This window comes from Vombatus ursinus, unplaced genomic scaffold (assembly GCF_900497805.2).
Source record: "Vombatus ursinus unplaced genomic scaffold, bare-nosed wombat genome assembly UNPS02011334.1, whole genome shotgun sequence".
NCBI lineage: Eukaryota > Metazoa > Chordata > Mammalia > Diprotodontia > Vombatidae > Vombatus > Vombatus ursinus.
This window is the reverse complement of record NW_020951112.1, coordinates 3,526,883-3,549,704: the sequence shown is the minus strand read 5'-3', so window position 1 is coordinate 3,549,704 and position 22,822 is coordinate 3,526,883. Positions and strand designations below refer to the sequence as shown.

The following is a 22,822-nucleotide window of genomic DNA, read 5'->3' as shown; positions in this document are numbered from 1 at the left end:
AGACTCTTCTGGCTTGGTTCTTCACCAGACTCCTCTTGTGGAGTGTGGCAAAAAGGAACTTGTCTGCCACCTTAGAGACCTTTAATGATGCCCCACTACCCACTGAATGAAGTACCAGCTGCTTCATCAGACCCTCACTAACGTGGCCCAGCCCAGCCTTTCTTTCCACCCGTATTTTGCACTGTCTTGTATATAGATCTTGGGTTCCCCTTGGAGCGGACTGCTGGTCTCCAGCCAGTCAGCAAGTACCATTTTCACATGCAGTGCTTCACTGCTGCTATACTACCTGCCATGGCGTCTCCCAGACCTCCTGATCAGTTACGGGCTTATCTGGTTACTGACACTTTGTGCCTCGTGTCTAGCTTATGTGATTTGTTTTATAGATGACAAAACCACAGCTGAAGGCAAGGGACTTCCCTAAGATCACACAGTTAGTGGGTGATTAAGCTGGGACCAGAATCTGAGTCTTAAATGTCTAGTCCATTGTTCCAGCCATTACACCAAACAACCTCCATGTTCTCTACTATGGTTATTTGATTAGTTCTTTTCTACAATAGATGGTAAGCACCTTCAGGGCAGGGACTCGATACATTCAAATGCCAGGCACAATTTTCTGAACATGGTAACCTGATAATTGATTAATTGAATTTCTTCTCTTTTTTCAGATAATAATACAAATTGCCGAGATTTAAAATTTATAAAATGTTCTACACACATTAATGATCTCATTTGGTCCTCACATCACCCATGGGATATAGGTGCTATTTCCCATTTTGACAGGAGAGAAAATCTACAATTGCACAACAAAGTGGATGACAAATATATTGTCCAGATTATAAGATGCAGTTGGATGAACTCATTGAGTTAATCTATCTGTTGCATGTGAGTCAGCTCAGATTTAAATAGTTGAGGAGATGAATATATCACATTTGGGGAACTATACACTTCCAATAGTTCTGAACTGCTCATTGCCATAAAAATGTGCCATTTTAATGCCAAAGGTCTGTCAGTGATACTCTGCAGTTGTCAATTATGGAACACCATGCTCTCAGGATAATCAAAATTGGTGACTCCAAAGGCAACGAAAAGATGCGTGTGTTGGTCGAGCTGTGAATTGTTCATGCCATTCTGGAAAGCAATTCGGAACTGTGATCCAAAAGTCACTGAACTAAGCTTGCCATTTTTTTTTTTTTGTTTTTGGTGAGGCAGTAGAGGTTGAGGGACTTGTCGAGGGTCACACGGGTACTAAGGATAAATTTTGACCCAGTGTTAAGACTAAGTCTATAACCTGAAGAGATCAAAAAAAGAGGAAGACGATCCATATGTACAAGAGCAAAACCTTTGAAACTAAGAGGGCAGAGTGTCTTGTCTGTTTGCTGGGGAATATGGATGTAACAGAATCTTATGCCATAAGAAATAATGAAAAGGAAGTTTCAGAGGAAACTAAACACTTTTGTGAACTGAAGAAGAGGGAATTAAATAGAGCCAGGAGAAAAATTTTAAACAATGATAAGAATATTTATTATAATGAAAACCTTTAGATTGGTGAAAATTCTGATGAGTGCAATGCCACACCTCAGTTACAGAGGCTGGAAGATGAAATGTGGTAAGCCAGGGAGGTGATGGTCAGAAAACACAGAATAAGACATGATTTTTGGACAGAGCCAATATGGGGAATTGTCTTACTTGATTGTGCATAATTTTTATAAGGATTTTATTTTTAGTTTAGGTTTTTTAATTAAAAATTTTTTTGATGTTCAGCGGAAGGATTAGGAGGGAGAGAAAAATGCTTCATTGGAAAAAATAATAAAAAGAAAAAAATTAGGGTGGGAATAAGTAGGTTGTAGCATATTACCAATAAATTACCTTAAGAAGTAGCAAAAAAGACATAATCAGGGAAGTGTGTGCCTAGGAAACGGCTGGTCATGCAACAAAAGAGGGAAAGGGAATTGCCCATGTGCAGAGTGGTGCCTGGTAAACATGAAATATAAAATAAGCAAGGGAAGACTTTGGATGCTTGGGATGGAAGGCACCTCTGCAGGATTTACTGAAAAGCAGGGACAAGGATGGCAAAGGCTAGGAATATGGGGATGGCTATGATCTACACCGGAGCAAGCAGCAGTCACACTGAAGGTGCCCTTCTCTCGGTTATACCTTTAGATCATCTTGAGTCATTTACATTCTAGCAGCAAAGGGAAAATGGCACCAGTGCGGAAAGATTCTTGTCCAGAGCTTCAACGAGGTATGTTTCTTCTCTGATACCCAGAAAGACTTCTCAGGGATTTGACTGCATCAGACCCCCAATGGTAGCAGCATCACTTCTCAATCATTCAGTAGTGTAAACTATTCAGTAGAGCACAAGTAAGTGATTCAGTAGTATCACTGAGGGATGAACTTGCCTCTTTTCAAAAGTTAAATGCTTGCTGGATAAACATGGCATATGGAGGCTATACTTTTCATTGTATTCCTGCTACTAAAATGTTAATTTGGCAGTCTTAAAAAGGAATTGGTATAAAGAAAAAAGCTCTCTACCCTCTACAAGAACCCAGCTTACAAAACTGCATCCAATTTCTTGCCCCTAAAACGTTAATTCAAAGCTGATGGGTGATGTTTCTGAAATTCCTTCATCAGTTTCTTCTTCTGTTTGAGAGGAATACTAGAGCTGATGTTAATCTCCTGAATCAGCTGCTGGAGCTCTCCAGTTGTCCTTTGTTTTTGTCCCTCATATTCTTCACGAGTCAAACGCTGACAAAACGTGAAACCTTAAAATAACAATTACGCAGTTTAGAAAACAAAGTAAAAATGTTTACATAGCCCTCAGGTGCATGTATGAACAAGACTGCCTCATGCTGAATACAGTTTTTCCGAGGTCTGAATGACAGTCATGTTAAGTGTTGCCCTCCGTAAATGTTTCTTTGCTTTTAGGTGATCTAAAAGTACAAATGACTTCATGAGTAATGGAAGGACAGTAAGAGTTAACATTTCTACAGCGCTCTCAGCTTTGCAGAGCCCCTCACACAGGTTATCCGATTTCATCCTTGGGGGTTGTCCTTCATTCTTAAAGAGGACCAAAATCACTATGTTAGAGTCAAGTCACAGTGTGGCCGATCAACAATTTGAACTCAGAAGGCTCCTCTACCAGTCGGGCACAAATAGTCCAGCAACCAGTTCTCGGTTGGTAAGAAGCAGGTCCAGAAGAGAAGTGCCCTTTGCTAATCCCTCCACTGTTCCTAGGAGACATGCTGTATCCTTCCAGTAGAATGTAAGCTCTTTGAAAGGAGGGGTGATTTCATTTTTGTATTTCTGTACCTAGTGCTTAACAGTGCTTGGCACACCGAAGGTGCTTAATACATGCTTGCTAAGTGACTGAAGGATGGAATTATTAAGGTAAGTAGGATGTTACTAGCTGCTCTACTTTGGGCAGAGAGAGCACTCCAGTAGATGTCAGGATAATCAGAGTTTCAGTTAATTTCAGATCGTGGCCCCCATGCCTTTCCCAAACTCATTTATTTCCTTTTTCTGTTCTGGTGGTCTAGATAATACTATTTTTATAATTCTATTTTTTTTTATAATATATAAATATAATTTATAATTCTATTTTTGCTCCTCTGACCTTTACTCCAGTGCTCTCACCCTTGCTTGTCCTCCTGTCCACTTCCTGAATTTCCTCACATGGAACAGTATGTTCTTAACATACGATGTTACTCTTCTCACTGGAGTGAGCCTTCTCTTTTTGAATAAGGTATTCCATTCGAGGACCGTATTCTACTACTCGTTGGTAATACCTAAGATGTCAAATTTTCCCTCTTGTCTTTGATATTTAGCTCACCTTCTTAGCTGAATTTTGTACATTTATGTATAGATATCTGAAGCCATGGATTTTATTAATGGCTCATTAAAAAAAAAAAAAAACTGTCTCCTGTAATTTTCTAGGCATTTTTAGTGCAATTCTTCCTACAATGTTACTATTCTCTCTGTTTTTCAGCTTGATGGATAAAAGTTGGTAGTTTTCTGAACTTAAACTACAAATTTTGCAAAGATGAATTTTAGTAATTAGGATCATAAGACCGAGTTGCATGTTCTTAAAAAGTTCTTTGGCATAGTGGATATGAGAAAGAAAAGGCATTGGAATGGTTTTCTTGGGCTCTGTTCCCTATCTTTAAGACCATCCCCACTCTCACCTATAAAACCTCTTTCCCCAACAATACAGAAATGAGAAAGTCTGACTAGAAATGAAAAGAGGTAAGACTATAAACAAAGTGGCCAAAAAATAGCCATTTTAGAGAGGCTATCACCCACTTGGCAAAAGTACAATACAATGAAAACTCTGTAAGAAAGAACTGGGATGCCATTCACTTGCCCTAGAAATAGCGGAGGGAAAAGTTGGCTTAACTGAGTGACCTCTGACAACTTGATAAAACACTAAAACTCACTGTACCCTTTCCTGCACATGTACATCCCACCTCCTCCGTTCCTGGAGTGACGATCTCTGTCTACTGAAATTCTTTTTCTTAAGGCCAAAATCAGTTGTCACCTTCTTCTATGAAGCCTTCCTTCCATGCCAATATTACTTCTATATACTTAATTATACTCTGACATATACATATTAGTTATTTGTGTGCCTATCTCGGCTCCTCTTCCTACCCTCACCACCTCCAGATCCTAAGTTACTTGGGGGCAGAGCCTCCATTTTTATAACCTGAGCAGCAAATAGAGTGCCTTAAATGTAGGTGGTGCTTAAGTGATATAGCCTTACTGAATTTACTGCAAGAGGCACACAGTTCAGTTTTGTACCTGATATAAGATCTGGATCTTCTCCATGAAGAAGGCTTCTGAATTTCCTACCGACCAGTTCCAACAAATTCAAAGGCGTCTATATAAAAACAGATAATGTTTGATTTAATTAGAACTAAAAATGTAAGGTATGGTTTCTGTCTAGAATACATCAGTAGTGAAATCTAATTCATGTATTAGAAGGCATAGTGGATAAGGTGGTATACATTGAGTCAGAAAGACCTGGGATCAAATCCTGCCTCTGAGACTAGCAGTGTGACCATGAACAGGTCATGGAACTTTTATTGAACCTTGGTTCTTTATCTGCATAACAGAGATAATAATTCCTCTACTATATTTCTCACAGGGTTGTTTTGAGGGTCCTGAAAATAATGTCCTTTGCCAACTTTAAAAGCTCTATAAATGCCTACACCAGTAAAAATTAAAGGATATTTTTAAAAAGAAAATGTTTCATTATTTTAAGTCCAGGCTTTGCTAGAAACTAGGGTCACCATCCATGGCCTTCAGAAGTCCAGTTGTAGTGAATCCACAAATGATTTGTATTTAACAAATCAGATCATTTCTCAAAGCAGTGTTAACTAATGCCTCCATCATAATCACTAAGTGCAGAAAAACATTATTTTCATAAAGTCGAGAAATACTCCTCTTCCAGTTTGCTTTGTATCCAACATTATTTCCAACAGGAACAACCTCCAGGGACGAGGCTTCTCTGGCAATGTTGCAGGGAAGTTCTCATCCCCTCACATTTGCTACTGCTAAGTTCTGCTTCTCTTCCTTTCCTTTTGTTTTTTGGTACAGTCCTTTCCCAATACAATGACCTTCTTCCTGTCTCCAGGCACTGAGCTTCCTCTTTTAAATAGGAAAGGCAGTTCGTTAAAGTCAGTCAACAGAGGCAGCCCTAAGCAGTTTACTCAGGAGCTCTCCACCACTCTTCATAGGGGAGGAAGTTGGGTTTTTTTGATTGTCTGCTCTCCAAAACCAAGATGGATCACTTTGCCATTACCTGGAGCCCAGCTGCCTTTCGTTTTTTGTTTTTTTTTTAAAAAACATTATTATAATTGCTGTGTACACTCTTTTCTTTGTTTTTCTTCTCTCTGTACCAATACATACAAATTACCTTTCTCAGAATTCCTCACATTTCTCATTTCTTACTGCACAATAAAATACATTAGTATACTACAGTTTCTTCATTCGTTTTCCATTCGATGGACGCTTTCTTTCAATTCTATTTTTATTGCCATCACAAAAAGTACTGCTGTAAATATTTTGAAATATTTGGGAATGTTTTGCCTGTCTTTGGCCTTCTTAAAGTATATGCTCAGTATGGGGATTGGTGGGTCAAAGGTTGTTAACAATTTATTGACTTTTCTCATCTAATTCCAAGTTGTTTTCTTTTCAATCAGGTCTTTTAAAAAAATTTTTTTTCCAATTAACCAAAACCTACCTTCTTTCCTTCCCATTGCCTAATGGAAAAAGAAAGAAAAAAAGAAAAAAACGAAGTCCTTGTGACAAATATTAACAAACAGAACACATTTACACACACACAAAAAAGTCTTAGTCTATACTATTGAGTACGTGACATCTTTGTTAGAAGTTGGCAGCATGCTTCATGATGAGTCCCCTGGAATGGCGGTCCATCATAGTGTTGATCAGAGTTCTCATGTCTTTGAATGTTTGCTTTTTACAGTACTGTTATCATTGTATTAACTGTGTTCATAGTTTTTCCCACTTCATTCTACATCAGTTCCACATGTCTTCCCAGGTTTCTCTGAAACTATCACCTTCATCATTTCTTATACCACAATAGTATTCCATTACATTTATATGTCATAACTTGTTCAGCCATTCCCCAAGTGATGGGCATCCCCCTCAGTTTCCAATTCTTTGCATCACAAAGACAGTTGCTACAGATATTTTTGTACATATGAATCCTTTTCCTCTTTCTTTGATCTCTTTTGGGTATAGATCTACTAGTGCAATGACTGGGTATGCACGGTTTGATAACTTTTGGGGTAAAATTCCAAACTGCTTTCCAGAAGGACTGGATCAATTCAGAGATCCACCAAAAGTGCATTAATGCACAAGTTTTTCAATAGCCCTTGTCAAATTTGTCATTTTCCTTTTTTTGGCCAACTTTTCAAATATGACAGGTGTAATATGGAACTCCAGAGTTGTTTAAATTTGCATTTCTCTAATTACTAGTGATTCAGAGCATTTTTTTATATGGCTTTTGATCGTTTGCATTTCTTCCTTTGTAAATTGCCTGTTCATGTCCTTTGACCATTTATCAATTAGGGAATGGCTTATTTTTTAATATTTGAATCAGTTCCCTATGTATCTTAGAAATTAGGCTGTTATCAGAGAGACTTGCTACAAAGATTTTTTTCTTTACCTGCTTCTCTTCTAATTTTATAAAACCTTTTTAATTTTATGTAATCAGAACTGTCCATTTTACCTTGTTTGTTCATGATGAATTCTTTCTTATCCACAGATCTGACAACTTCTTCCCTCTTCCTCTAATGTGTTTATGTCGCCCTTTATGTCTGTTGTGTACTCATTTCAAATTTATCTTGGTATATGGTATATGAGCAATCAATAAACATTTATTAAGCACCTACTGTATATGCCAGGCATTTTGCTAAGTGCTGAAGATAAACTGGTCTATACCTAGTTTTCTGCCAAACTGTTTTCCAGTTTTCTCAATGTTTTTTTTTTTTTTTTTGGGTCAAATACTGGGTTGTGTTTTCCAATAGCTGGGATCTTTAGGGTTATGAAGTATTAGGATACTGTGCTCCTTTGTGCTGCATGATGTGTATACCTAATCTACTCCACTGATCACCCTTTCTATTTCTTAATCAGTACCAAACTGTTTTGCTGATTTGTAGTAAAGTTTGAGATCTGGTTCTGCTAGCCACTATGCATTTTTTGTTTCATTATTTCCCTTGAAACTCTTGACCTGTTTTTCCTCCAGGTGAATTTTGTTATTATCCAAGTTGTCTTCCAGAATTGGTCAGGCTGATTCAGTTTCATTATCACACAACTGGGATTTTGACCCAGATCTTCTAACTCCAAGTATGATAATTGCCCTGAATCTCCTTCTCCAGACTGTTTCAATATTATTATCCTCATTTTACAAGAGAGAACTACAAGACTCAGAGAGATTAAAAAACTAGTCTGTAGCCATAGAGTTGATAGCTAAGCCAGAGCTCAAACCCAAGTCTTCTGACTATGGCCAGTGAAAGATGAAGTAACAGTCATAGAGATTTGGGGGGGGGGGCAGTGGTACCCCAAAGAAGAACTGCTTGCTAGAGATGTTACACACAGTATAACAGAAACTTCAAATAATACATTAATGCCTTTGCAACTACAAGTATTACTCTATGATCCAGTATCAGAAGGCAGTACTGAGGTTAAAAAAAAAAGTTCCAAACATGTAGTCTCCAGTAAATGCTCTAATTACTTAAATTCACAAGGACAGGGTATGTCCAAAAGACTGATGAATCTCCACCTGTCATTTAGCTTTTGGATGTTAAAACAACTGAATTCACAGAAGGAGAATAGTGTATACATGACAATTCTGGTCAGTGCCAAGAGTAGGGAGGACTGAACAAATCAGTTGCCTGCTGCTGCAGAGGGAAGGACTGAAAATGCAGAATGAGGGCATGGGAGCCTGTTTTGTTAGCATATGCAAACCTGTCATGAAGGTTTTCTTTTTACTGCTCAGTGGGGGTGGGGAGGAGATGACAAATGCTTATAAAAAGAGTTACCTAAAAAAAAAATGGAATAAAGATAGCTTAGTGTAAATGTGCCAAGGGAAAATAAAAAAGATACCTTAAGAAGCTCACAATGATTCTCTAGCAGAAACTGGACCAGTCGCTCAGTTTGTACTTTCGACAGTGACTTGTTTTTCAAAACAGCTTTGGCAAGCATTTTCATGACAACTGTTCTATTATCATACTGCAAAAAAAGAATAAAGGTAACAGGAATCAACTATTTTATCAGAAGAACAAGAGAAAAATGCAAACACATTCATGTTTCAAATACTGGTCATACCTGTTTTTGTAACTTGTAGCCCTGAGGGTCTGACGCTATGGCCATAAAAGTCAGGAGTCTGCGTAATTCCTCCCTGACATTGGGGAAAAGGAGCCTCAGGTACAGCTGCGACGCTTCCAGAGCGTCTGCTTGCTTCCCTTTCTCTGTTACAGGTATTACAAACAGTTCAAAATGCACATCAATGAACATAGCAATATTTGGATTTTAAATTATCAGCACACTACAGGACAGAGGTAGCGGAATAAGCGCTACAAAATTAAGCACAGTACTTGGCTTAGAAGTTAAATTTTGTGCCCACTTAAAGACCATGAAAAATGTTACCAGGAAAAAGTCACTTGACAGTCTGAGTCTTGCTCAAATGTCACCAGATTCAAAGAACATAAGAAGCTACTAAATGCAAAAGTAATTAAATTTCTCTATCTTTAGCTTTAAGTTTAAATACATGTGATAAAAATTAAGATTAAATATTTCCTCCTTGAAATTTCACTCTTACCCAGAAGTTCAATAATTCCTGAATGAACATCAGAATAACTGTCATTAAGTAAACATTCTCTTTCTTGATTATAATATTTTATTATAATATCAAAGAATATCTTCTTATGAATATTCAGTTTTGTTTCTTCGTTAGCGTTTTGAACTAGCTGCTGACTAACCATCACTATTAGCTGGTCTGGGAAATATTCCAGGCATTCAATTGCTGCGTTGAGCCAACTGTCAATCCTGGAAAAAAAAATCATAGATTAATATTTCTAACTGCAAAAAAGCATTGTTTAATACTATATTATATATGTACATGTGTTATATAAACTTTCAACAGAAAACTGAATTTATATAAGCAACTGCATGAGAGAGATTTAAGATTATCAAAGTAATAGACTTGATTTATTGTCCATCAGTTTATGTTGGGCCCAGGATTAAACAGGAGAGAGGGCAGGACTGCCTTTGGGAGACCACAGAGCTCTTTTAGGGACACCAAACTTCTCCCTGAGATGAAAATCTCTCATTTTAATATCTATATTTTACTGGTGTTTTAAGGTCACGAGACATAAGACACTGGAGTCCCTAAATGATTAAACATAAGCATCACTTGGGAGGCCAATGGAGAGAGCCATGGTAGGGTGTGATTAGGGGGCCACAATGACCTATGAGCCAATACTGAGCTATGAATAAGAACAACGACAAGTGACCCAGTAATATGAACTAGAGAGTTCTCTGGGAAATAAGTGCAAGCTCTTAACATCACTGAAAATAAGAGATTCACAAATCAAAATAATCTGAGGTTTTACCTCACATCTAGCAAAGATGACCCCAAAATGGGAACAGTTAACGATGGCAGGCCTTTAGAAACAGGCACACTACTATGCTGTTAGTGGAGCTATGGATTGGTCCAAACATCCCAGAAAGCGACCTCTAATTATGTTGAGATAAGTGCCTAAAACATCTACAGCCCTCAACCCAGAGATTCCACTGCTGGGGGTACACCCTAGAAAGACAGAAAGGTTCCATTCACACCACAATATTCACAGCAGCACTTCTTGTGAAAGCAAAGAACTAGGCAAAAAGTAGACTGAGGAAAGGCTAAACAGAGATACCAAAATATAATGGGTCATTGCTATGCCATAAGAAATGCCACAAAGAATTCAGAGACTTATAAGAAGACTGACATGAACTGATGCAGAGTGAACTCACTCATGAACACAACTCGTACAAAGACTACAAGGTATCTAACAAGGAGGGAGCCCTGAGAAGGCTCACCTTCCTTCCTTCTTTGCAAAGGTGGGGGGTTACAGGCATGAAACAGTGCATAAACAAGGGGTCACCAAAGCCTATTCAACTATTAGAGCTTACAGCTGCACTGAGACTTTGAGGACACCCAACCCTTTTCCGCCAGACTTGGTTAGTTTTACTGAACTTTTTTTTTTTGTTTTGTTTTTAGGCAATTGGGGTTAAGTGACTTGCCCAGGGCCACACAGCTAGTAAATGTCAAGTGTTTGGTCTGAGGTCGGATTTGAACTCAGGTCCTCCAGGTCCTCCTGACTTCAGGACGGGTGCTCTATCCACTGCACCACCTAGCTGCCCCACACTGAACTCTTTTTAAAAATTTTCTTTCTTTTTAAATTTTTGTTAAGGCAGGGGAGGAAGAGGGATGTATTTAGAAATGAAAGTGATGTGAAGACCAAAAGATATCAATCAAAAGTTTTTAAAATAACTAATTAAACCAAAAAAGAAGAGGAAGGTAGTCATGTGACCAGAGCTGGGATAACTGTTGGGTGGTCTAATTTCACGTCTCAATATGAAGGAAGACCTCCGGATATGCTATAGTGAACTCAGGGGAGGTTCCCCCCCAAAAAAAGAGTCCAAAGGGAAACAGGTATGGATGAACTGTGCTCACATCCCTGGAAGGATCAATTGTAGACCAAGAGGCCATGTGGTCCAACTCCTTTATTTTAAAACTGTGGCCCAAGGAGGAGTTAACATCAGTGAGATCACAGATCCATTTAAATATCTGAATACTAAAACAAAGCAAACAAAAAAAAATCATAAAGAACAACAAGGAAAGGCTGGCTGAAAACCACGTCTGACTTCCTTCGTTTCCTTGTATACCAGCAAGGAGCAACAAGGGCTGGGACCAGTTCAGAAAGAGAACTTTTATTTGTCCTGATTTGAGAGTAGACAATTCAGCCAAACTGGATCCAGTGTGAGACAGAGACAGAGACAGAGAGAGAGACAGAGACAGACAGAGACTGCGTGTGCATGCATGCGTGTGTGTGTGTGTACTCATATATACTGAATACAGAAATGTAAGAGAATTCACATTGACTATATTAGAACAATGTCACATTCTATGTTCCTGTGTGACTTAAACACCAAATACAAAATATGAGCAAGAAAGCTTTTGGTAATAACAACAATAATGACTGCCATTTATATAACCTTTTATTTGTTTGATAATAAAGATGCATACTTACTCAGACAAACTGAGGCCATGAATAACCTCTCTATCTAAGCAAGTGTTGGAGATGATGAGATCTTCTCGGTTCCACTGAACATTCTGGTTTTTTACTGGGGGCTCTAAAATACTTTCTAAGATTGGAAGGTGAATTAATTGGAGGAGTCTTAACAATGTTTGCTCTTTCCACACGTCTTCCGCAACTTAAGAAAGAACAAGGAAAAAAAACAAAACCATCATCAGTAAGGCATACGAACCAGTAAACTATTTCCAATCAGGTATTTCTACTAATTAGCAAAAGTGTTTATTCCAGTCCCAGGATTTTGTGGTGAGACTTCCTCAACGAAGGCAGATCTTAGCACTCACTCTTCAATTTGTCATCTTAGGAGTTTTTTGGGGATGCTAAGAGGCAAAGTGACTTGTCCAGAGTCACACAGTCATTACAGGCCAGAGGCTAGACCTGAACCCACATCTTCCTGGCTCTGAGGCCAGCCTTTTCTCCACTATGCCATTTTGCCTCACAATATGCAGAATGGAAAAAAAAATTCTCAGTACACTGTAAGAATATAATATACTCTGAAGTGAAAATATATGCATATAGGAAGCAAATGGCAATTTTAAATAAGAAAACTATAAATAAATGCAATTCAATAAATTGCAGATAAAGACTCGCCAGAAAAAAGAGCAGAGAGTTTGTAAGATCAGCAAGGCAGAGACAAAGTGAGAAACCCTGGGTGGAGCCCATGGAACCCTGTACCTGGGCCGGTAAGCCCTTGGTTTGAGTTCTGCCCCCACACACATTCCGTCGCCCTACTCAGCGCCTGGGATGCTCTCTCTCCTCCCTTCCACTTGGGCTTCCTTCATGAATCAGCTCAAATTCTACCTTCTGCAGGACGCCGTCCCCAGTTCCACCCACTGCAAGCGTCCTCCCTCTGAGACGCTGTCCCATTTACACTGTGTAAACTTTGTATATACAATTTTTTGCCTGGCTTCTCCCCAATTAGAATATGAGCTCACTGAGGGCAGGGATTATTTTTGCATTATTTGGCTCCCCACTGCTTAGCACATCTATTAAGTACTTAAAAAATGCTCAGTGACTGTTGACGGACTGACACTCTCTCTCTGGGTAAATCATTTGCCTGGGAAGCTTCTCTGTGTCCTCACTGGTAATGAGAACAATGATGCCTCACTAAATTATAAAAGCCCTCAGCTTCAAAATAGTTAAATTTTGTTTTCTGTGACATCAGACAAGTGCCTTCACCTCCACAGGCCTCAGACTCCTCAGCTCTAAAATTAGGGGTTGGCTTTGATGGCCTCTGAGGACCCTCCAGAAGGGGGGGTCTTCATAATGCACTTTTGAAACCCTTCACCGAAGTTTGGGGCCTCTTAGAGTTCAGTATTAGCTGGACTGAAATGAAAAGTTGTGTGAGAAGGCATATCAAGAAAAACATCGGCAAGGGTACTTATCTCACCACTACACAAATATTCATCTTTAGTGCCTCTGGGCCAATTCAAGGTCATTCATTTATTGAGCACCACTATGTACAAAGTGTGCAGCTAGGTGGCACAACGGATAGAGTGTCAGGCCTGATGTCAGGAAGACCTGAGTTCAAATTTGACCTCAGACACATACTAGCTGTGTGACCCTGGGTAAGTCATGTCACCCTGTTTGCCTCAGTTTCCTTACCTGCAGAATGAGCCAGTAAAGGAAATGGCAAATCAGTCTAGTATCTTTCCCAAGAAAACCTCAAATGGGGTCACGAAGAGTTGGACACAACTGAACAACAACAAAAATGTACAATGTACCGCATTAGGTGACAGAAAATGACATAAATCCCTGCCTTTGTGAAGCTTACATTCTAGCAAGGAGTACAAGCCAAGTACAAAAGCAACCTCAATCCATGACAAAAAATGAAAAGTGCTTTAAGAAAAGTATAAACAGTGATACAAAGGAAAGCTCATACATAGTTATGGGGAAAGCTTGTTTGTTGGGGCCAATCAGGAAAGTATCATGAATGAAATGGCCCTTGACGACATGAGGCCTGAAAAGATGGCTTGGCTTTTCATTGGTAGTGATGGGAAGGTGGGGTGTTCCAGGCAGAGGAAACTTCATGAGAAAAGAAAGAGGGAGTAGCATAAAGCACTGTCTCAGAAAGAATAAATTGTCTAGTAGTAAATGGTGGTGGTGGGAAGATAAAGTTAGTAACAGGGTAGCGGGGGGAGATAAGGTTAGAAAGGGAGAGTGAGGCTACAATGAAGCAGACCCTGAATGTCAGGAATTTACTTGATAAATAGTGGGAAGACTCTGAATGTTTCTAAATAAGGGGATGACATGCTCTAAAGGAGATGAACTTGGCAGTGGCACGTCAGATGAATTGGTGGGAAAGGTTGGAGACAGAGGAGTCCAATGAAGAGGCTGCTGTTGGACTTTCGGCTTGAAGAGACAAGTTGGGTTTGGGCTAGAGTGGAGAGTAGTGTAAGGGTTTGCTAAGAAGGCATTTCAAGGAATCTACAAGACTGATGAGCTCAAAGTCATGTTGTAAAAGGTTGGGTAACTCAAAGTTTCTACGCCTAGGGGACTTACAGAAATGGAAGTTGGAAGGGAGAACTCTGTTTCAGATGGTAGGGAGGCAAGGGGAAGATGAGTTCACCTTTACACATTCTGAGTTTCAGGTCATTTGGGAGACCTCCCACATAGAAATGTCCACAAGGCAGGCAAATAGTGAACTGGATTAAAGGTAGAGAGATGAGTTACTGGGCACAGAATTGAAGGATGAATCTATAAGGATTATCGAAGGATGACAAAGCACAGAGAGTTACCAGAGGGTTTAGAAGTCTAGTAAATATGTACAGCTAAAGGATAAGAGGAAAAGCAGCCAGTGAGATGAAGAGAACGGGGAAGCAGAGATACAAGGGGGCACGAGAGAAGCACTACCTCAGAGGCTACAAGAGGAAAAGGTTTCTTTCACGAAGCAGTAAGGTGGTCAAGAGTGTAAAATGCATCTGAGATATATGGTGATGACAACCAGGGAGGTCACTGGGTAATCATAAAGTAGGCGATGGCCTTATGAGAGCAGTTTCAGTAAGTACAGTTCTGCAATTAGACTGCAAGAGCAGACTGTTCACTGGAGAAACATGAGACATACTCTATAAGACATAAAGAGATCCACAGTCACGTGAAGGTTTTTTTTCAAGACAAGACAACTTACATATGTTTGAAGGAAGCAGAGAAGTCAAGGAGAATGAGAAAGCAAAGATAAGAATAGGAGACAGGTTCCTCAAAAGCAGGAGAGAAAGGGATCTAGGTCACAGGCAGAAAGGTAAGAGCTCGAGAAGGGAGGCGAGGCCTTGTTCTCTGATAGCACCCATCCTAGATCGCATTCACCCCATCTTGCCATACACAAGGACTCCAAGGCCTGGCCAATGCAAGCATCCTACCTTCTGCTTTGCCATCACAAATGTAACTCTCTCCTCACAATTTCACCTCTTGTTCTGAGAGCAATAATCAATGCTACCATTGCTCCGGGAAAGAATGTGACAGTCTAGCACGGCCCCATTCATCATCTCTATGACCATTTTGGTCAAAGCTCCCTTTCCTGACCCCACCTCCTGACATGTGCTGAATTCTCCTTGTAGAATATAAGTTCCTTGAAGACAGCTGTATCCCTAGTAACTTGTACAGCAACTGGCACATGGCAGGCACCTACTAAATGCTTGTTGATAAGTTGATTCATACCCTGAGGAAGGATATCAGAGGATAGATATAGTAATGGTTCAGTGAAAAGAACATCTACTCTAGAGTCAGAGGACCCGGGTTCAAATTTTTCCTTTGATACATATGACTTGTATGACTTTGGGCAAGTCACTCACTTTCCTGTGCCTCAGTTTCCACATTTGCAAAATGGAGGAAGACTAGATGGGCTCTGGGGTTATTTCCAGCTCTTTATGATGCTACCTGTATTAAGGCAAGGATGAGAAAAAACACTGTAGCTTAAAATTTATTTCAACAAATATTTATTAAATGCCTAGTAAAGCATCGTTAAAGAACTTACACTCTGCTGGGGACAGGTTAAGTAAACAGAACAGAGACGCATTCTTAATCTTAAGCCAAGCGCATTAATAATGGAAAAGAGTCAAGACAGGTCTTTTGTAGGAGGAGGCAACTGAGTTCAGCTTTGAGGGAACTGGGGATTCCCAGAGGGGGTGATGAGGAGGGAGAGTCAGGACAAGACACAGAGACAGGAAATGGATGGTCCTACATGGGAAACATCAACTCAATCTGTTTAGCTAGAATGTATAGTGCATTAGCAAGAATGATCTGAAATAAGGAAGGAAAGGCAGGTGGAAACCACACTGCAAAGTTAAAAGAGGAGAGATCAAATCTGTCATTAGCTTCAAAGGTTCATAGGGTCAAGTGAACTTTTTTTTAAGGAAGGGAGAGATCTTGGTATATTTGTAGCCATCACACAAGGAGGCAGTGGATGGAGAGAGATTGAAAATTAAGGAAAAATGTTAAAGGAGCTAGCTTCTGGAGGAGACGGGACCAAGGTTACCAGATAGACTCAATCTTTCTTCCATATCTTCAACAAATATTAAATGCCTGGTATGGGCATGACACAGTGTAAAGTCCTGTAGGCCAGTGGCATCAAACTGAAATAGAAAAGGGTCCACTAAACCATACATAAGGATCCCTCTGGGCCACATATTTTGATTTAGTCTTTAAAATGTAGTAGTATCTATGTTTTACTAAACTTTTATTTATTTTGTTAAACATTTCCCAATTACTTTTCAATCTGATTCAGGCTACACTCGAAAGTGTTACAGGCTGCATGCAGGCCCTGTGTTTGACACCTCTGTAGGGGATACAAAGAAGCTTAAGATAGTCACTGTCCTTGAGGAACTTAACAATGTGTTTGGAAAAAGAAGAAATGTACTTTTTCCTAGTTAAATATCAATATAAGGCAACATATTATTTCAAATTAGGAATACTAACAACAAACATTATGACAGTTCAAAGGAGGGAACCATCCCTAGCGGTTGGAATAGTTAAGAGAAATTTATTTCCAATAAGTGAATACTATTTAGGGCCTAATGTGTACAGAACAATGTATTAGGCACTGAGGTAAATGCAGCATTACATAAGGCACAGTCCCTGCCCTCATGGCCTAGTAGAGGGATACCGCTACTTAATACTTGAATCACCTACCTACAATTTCATCTCCACTGACAAAGATCATAACTCCTTTGTGACTCAGCTCATGGGAGCTCCGAGAGATGCTGTGGCTGAAAAATCCATCACCAATGGCTAACTATCTGATGTCTGAACTTAGGTTGGTCTTTGGCTAGCAGAAAACACAAACCAGCACAATGCTCATAGATCGTAATCTTTCCTTCTAGGTTGGGAGAACCTACCAACATCTATAGCCTGCTGGCTTTCTAGAGCTATCTACACCACAATGAAACATTGGAAGAATTCCTTGGTCCAGGAATTGGGAGATCTGACAGATAATACAAAAGAGCACATGGTAAGTATACAAGGTATTATGTGAGATCTGAAAGGGGAAAGGTCACTACTAACTCATGGGATGGTTTATTCAAAGAGGTATTGTTTGAGTTGGGCTTTAAAGGCTAAGCAGAAATTCAATAGGCAGAGAAGATAGGGAAGGGAGTTCCAAGAATGGGGACCACTTTCATTGAAGAGGTAGGCCTTGAAGGATGGGTATATATTAGAGAAGCTGAAAGGGAGGGAAAAAGTATTTTCCATAGAAGCCAAAGCACTGAAATTAAAAAGACAATCTTGGTGAATTCAACTCAACAAGCATCTGGGTCCAGATGGCCATCCGGGTCCAGTGGCCAGATATAGATCAGGACGACTGGAGATGGCTCCCCAACAAGCATTTACTGAGTCCCGAGTACATGAAGTTGGAAACAAGGTAACCCTTTTGAGAGAAAGAGTGACATTGGGATTTCAGACTTGAGGAGAGAGACTGTGGAATTTACTAGGGACTTAACAAAAGGTAAATAAAGACTGCTGAAGAGCAGCAGGGGCTAAAGGGAAGCTTAACAGCATGAGGCTGGATATTCTGCCAGCAAAAGGAAATTAGGGAAAGCAGCTAAGAGGAGCTAGGTTAATGGGGCTCAAGTAAGCTTTAGGACACTCATGATTTGGGGCTCTCTGGCAAGGCACACTCTAGTCTCTGACATTTAAACATTTACATGATGTTTGTGTCATAGTTTTTAAAATACATTTCCTATTTTATTTCATATATAACCTCTCCAACTGAAATATGAGCTCTTAAAGAGAAGTGATGGTCTTGTGCGTTTGTATAACCAAAAAGACTCATACAATGCCTTGCACATAGCAGGTGCTCTGTATTGCTTTATGATGTCAGCAGAGAGATTATTGTTTGGCCAACAACCATGATTCATTCTGTTCTGGTGAATTAGTTGGGGGAGCTCCCTTATCTTCTGTTGCTCAGCCCCAGGCTTGGCAATGCAGACTAAAGCCATGTGACTTACATTGCTTCACTGCTTGTCATACCTTTCGACCTCTAACCCAGGAACTTTTCAAGGTCCAGGCATTTGCCAACTATTAGGAGGTGGTGCCATGGGCTGTTTCATAGTGATGTCTCCCAAATGACTCTTTAAATTACTGAAATTTCCAACTTTTCCAAGAAAGTCCTGCTCCAGTGTCTTGTTATGGCACAGAGAGGACCTGGGGTTTTCAAAGTGACATCAGCAGAGGACAAGCTCTGATAGGTCTCCCCCCAACTGGAAAGGTTAAAGTTGGGCTCAGTGATGGCCTGTGTGTCCATTCCCTAAAGACTATCCTAGTTGACAAATGTGGGCAACAGGTGATAAATTTCTTGGCAAAAGCAACTTGTTTCCTAAGTGGTTACAACTTTATGTTGGTAAAAAGAATAGCCAACTACACTGATGAAATCATGGATCTTTTGAAACATTTACCAAACATAAAAAAGAGAACTGATTTTTGAACATGGCTTTCTAATTATCTAATTTTTAAAAACCTGAGGCAGGTCTAAATTTCTTACACAATTTCTAATTGCATCTATTTTTAAAGAGATCTGTGATTTCAGTAGTGTTGAGAATTCTTGGTAAGGACCTTCTACAATGCAGATAAGGCAGTGCTTAAATCCTTCTCTTCTATCCAGGATGCCCCCAAGTAAGATGGCAGTGGCTAAGAACCACTGTCAGTTCACCTTGGGACTGGTTTGCCTTGCTCGACAGGGATTTCAAAAGATGCTTTTTATCAAATCTTATTTAACTCTAAAAGTTCTTAATTTTTTATTTGTACTCTTACAAATATATATCAGTCACCCATAACTGGATAGGAGACAAAGTGGATACATATCCTTAAGAGCCAGCAGTTGATTTTGAGGCCAAATACTTTATTATGGCTGTTTACCAGGGAAAAGAAATGAATACATTAACAAAGTTATTTTGTTGCTAGACATTAGGAAATCACACGGAAAAAAATGAGATGTCTTTTTTAAAAACAACTCTCTTAAGGACCTTTGAACATGGGAAAATGCCTTATTAGTGACTTATTAAAATGTACAAAGGCTAAAAAAGGTAATCTATCCGCAAACTAAAATACCTGCTCATTTTCCCTTCTTGTAAAGTGTGGCAATTCAGTTCTGTGACAAAGATACACAAAAACCCTGAGCAGCAGTCTTTTTTTCTAGTTTCTAACTTTCAACATTTCCTAGTTTGGTTCTTTACAAAGTGGTTCAAAAAGAAGACTGAAATGGGAGACTTGGGTTCTAGTTTTAGTGCTGCTAGTGACCAGTAGTGTGACCTTGGGGAAGTTATTTAGAAGGGCCTGTACAAGTCTTAGTTTTCTGTTGAAGAAAGGGATAGGTCTGTATAACCCTTTTAGCTTAAGGATTCTGGGACTTTATCTGTATTCTATGTACCGGAAAAATTTAGCTTTTGACATGATGAATTATCTTTTCTTGCTCTGTTAATCTTTTGAAACTCAACTTACTATTTTAAATCTTACCTTTTCAGTTTGTGATCCATGTGTTAGTTACAGACTATCTTTATTAGCCACAAATGCTATTGAATTTGTATGACAGAAATAATACATGCTGGTCTGAAGAGAAACATTTTAAGATATATAGTACATGCCCTGCAACTTGATGCCTGTGCAGAAATATGACACACAAAGGAAATGCTGACATTCTTGGGCTGTCTTTAGTCAGTCATTAATAAAGGGGATTTTAGATCTTCTGGTAAAAATGACTGAAGATATTACTTTTCACTTAAAATAAGAGTTAAAAATTGATACTGGGTTTCAAGTAAAATGTAAACTTCTTGAAGGTAAGGACTATTTTATGGTATCTCCAGCACCTACCACACTGCCTTGTATGTAACAGGCACTTGATATTTGTTGAATTAGCTGAGTTAAAGTATATACTTTTCAACAGGTCAAAGAACATATGCAGCATCCTCCAGCTAATCTTAATCCCCACACTACATTAAGGTTTACACAAATGGCTTATATCATATCTAATTACCACCACCATAAACAATTCTGTTAAGCACTTATAAATACAAATAGCTCTTCAATTACCTTTTTTTGAAAGCACATGGACTGATTTATCAACTGTGATATCTGGAGGGAAAGATGTATGCCCATTTATAGTATGAATTAGTTCTTCCATTGTCTTCTCATCAATTTCTTGTGCTAAAGGATTCGAAATCGTTTCATCTTCTATTCTATTAAAAATAAAGTATACTCATTTTTCTTCACTTAGAAGCCCAAATGTTTAAGTCAAACATTATGCAGTACTGTATTGTCACTAACCTGGTGAGTTCTTCTGCTTTTATTTGATCAAACCCCATATTTTTAGGATCATAATTTCTTTTAGATAAAACAGGACTGGGATTATGGCCCAGAAACCTGTAGAGACTGCTATTTGTATCTTCAAATTGCAATTCCTTTTCACTTTTGAATAGCTTCATTCCTACTGGTTCAAATACTTTATGATCCATGAGAGCTTGGCAAAGACGCACTCCATTTAGACGGGAGATGTCACTGCTGCTTAAGGAGATATTCTGCATAAGATGACCTAACACTACATCAACAGCATCCGAACCAGTAAAACAGTCTTTATAAGTTCGGAAATGTTGCCGTCTTCTTTTTATTTCCACCTGCGTGTGAAGAGAGTGAATGATACCATTCCACAGCTGAGTAGCTTGAAAAGGACCCGAGCATCCTGAAAAAACATTTAGACATATGGAATAGGCTGTGGAATTTAGATTACTCAAATGCATACATAATTTCACTTATTTTTGTGAACCTTATGCTTCTTGTGAAATATATTCTTGCCAATTTCATAATAAATTTCATTTCCTATCCTAAACTATGGAATGTTTGCAATTTTTCATGATGACCCATATTTAAAATAACTATATCGTAATATTCCTCTGCCAAGATAAAAACGGCACTCAACCTATGTAGCTAAACTTCACTGATTTGAGAATCATAGTAAGAATTCTGGATCCTTTTAGTTTGTGAAATTTACTACCTACTCGGAAACTAAGGGAGTGCAATTTTCATTCTTCTTTCACACCAAGGTGGCTTTTCAAGGCAAACCTTATTACTGGGTTCTGGATGCTCTAACCTGTTTCTCCTCCCTCCCTTTTAGGCATTTTATGGCTCATTAGCACATCCACTAGACAGCATAGCATCCTAAGATAGCTCTGCAGGGAGCATAAAGGAGGTTAGAATCATTTGGGCTCCTTGTTAGAGTCTTTAAGATGTTCTAGGGGAGGGAGGAGAAACTAAAGGATCCTTTTGGCTTTTGAGCATCCATTTTACTTTTCTCCCTCAGGCCTTTGGTTAGTAAAGATACATAAAAGAGCAAGAACTCCCTAATACCCTTAGACAACTCCAGCAGTCAAAGGTCCATATACCTTCTCCTTACATGGAGCAGAAGAGAGCTGTTTGCCTAAGGCTGTCTCCCTGTCACTGCCTGTACTGGCCCAGGATCCTAAGTGCATTTCAGGGTAAGAGCTGCCCACTTTGGAACTACAACCTAAGGCAAGAAAGGAGGCAGGAGTGGCTACATCCCTTGAGTGAACTAGGGGCCAGGTAAAAGGACAGGGTGGGGCTACATGGGGCCAGGTAAGGGGAGGCTTGGAAAGTTAGGGCTGGGCAGGGGGTGGGGCTAGTGGAGGAAATTGGGCAGAACTGGGCAGGGGGAGTGGCTAGGCAAGAAGGATGGGGGGGATTAGATAAAGAGGTGGTCTTGAGTGAGGCTGCGCAGGATTAGGAAGGAGATTGAGGTCTACTTGAGTAGGGGAAGAGGCTATACAAGACAATGGACGGGGCTAGATAAGGTGGCAGGGGGAACAGGGCAGAGGCTGCCCAAGATAAAGTCAGAAAGGGTGCGTGGCTAGGCAAGAAGGGGCGGGGAGAGGTAGAGAATGGGCGTGCCTAGACAAGGTGGCAGGGGGAATAGGGCAGAGCCTCCCCTACGTTTAAGATCAGAAAGGGGAGGAACTATGCAAAGAGTGGGCGGAGCTAGATAAAGTGCAGTTGGGCATAGGCTGCCCTGGGTAAGGTCATCTGAGGCGGGGCCAGGTCAAAAGGGCGGGGCTAGGCCTCCCTAGTCTCCAGGAAGCTGCATTCAAAGTCTGGCTCCCCTTCTCTTCCCCACCAAAACAGCTCACCTGTGATAACTGCCCTTCTCCTCCGGTTGATACCGCCGCCGGCGCTAAGTCGGAGCCGGAGGCCGTCCCGCCGCTGAAGCCGGAGCTCGCTCTGGCTGCTGAGCCTGCGGAACCGCGGAGTCAAAAGAACCGCCATCATGCTCCGACTCCTCCTCCCCGCTCCGCACGCACGCACGCACTCAGGCGTCTCTCAGGCCGGCTCCGCCCCTTCCTCGAGGATCGGAAGTGACCTCACCGGACCGGCGGGACCTGCTCTTCTTCCTGCCCCTCCCCTCGCCCGCCTCTCTCCCGGCTCCCGGAGCTCTGGCAGCGGCGACAGCCATG

The 22,822-nt window shown here is 40.1% G+C and overlaps 1 protein-coding gene across 1 annotated transcript; it reads right to left on the bottom strand.

Moving 5' to 3' along the window:
* Positions 1–1,761: 1,761 nt before the first annotated feature.
* DEPDC4 (DEP domain containing 4) lies at positions 1,762–22,637 on the bottom strand. The gene is made up of 9 exons (XM_027855773.1): positions 22,499–22,637; positions 20,628–21,039; positions 20,394–20,539; positions 11,817–12,000; positions 9,341–9,567; positions 8,848–8,990; positions 8,626–8,751; positions 4,795–4,873; positions 1,762–2,762 (listed from the first exon to the last, which is right to left on the bottom strand). Exons 1-9 carry the CDS (start codon positions 22,635–22,637, stop codon positions 2,587–2,589), a joined length of 1,632 nt encoding a protein of 543 aa, XP_027711574.1. The 3' UTR covers positions 1,762–2,586.
* Positions 22,638–22,822: the final 185 nt, after the last annotated feature.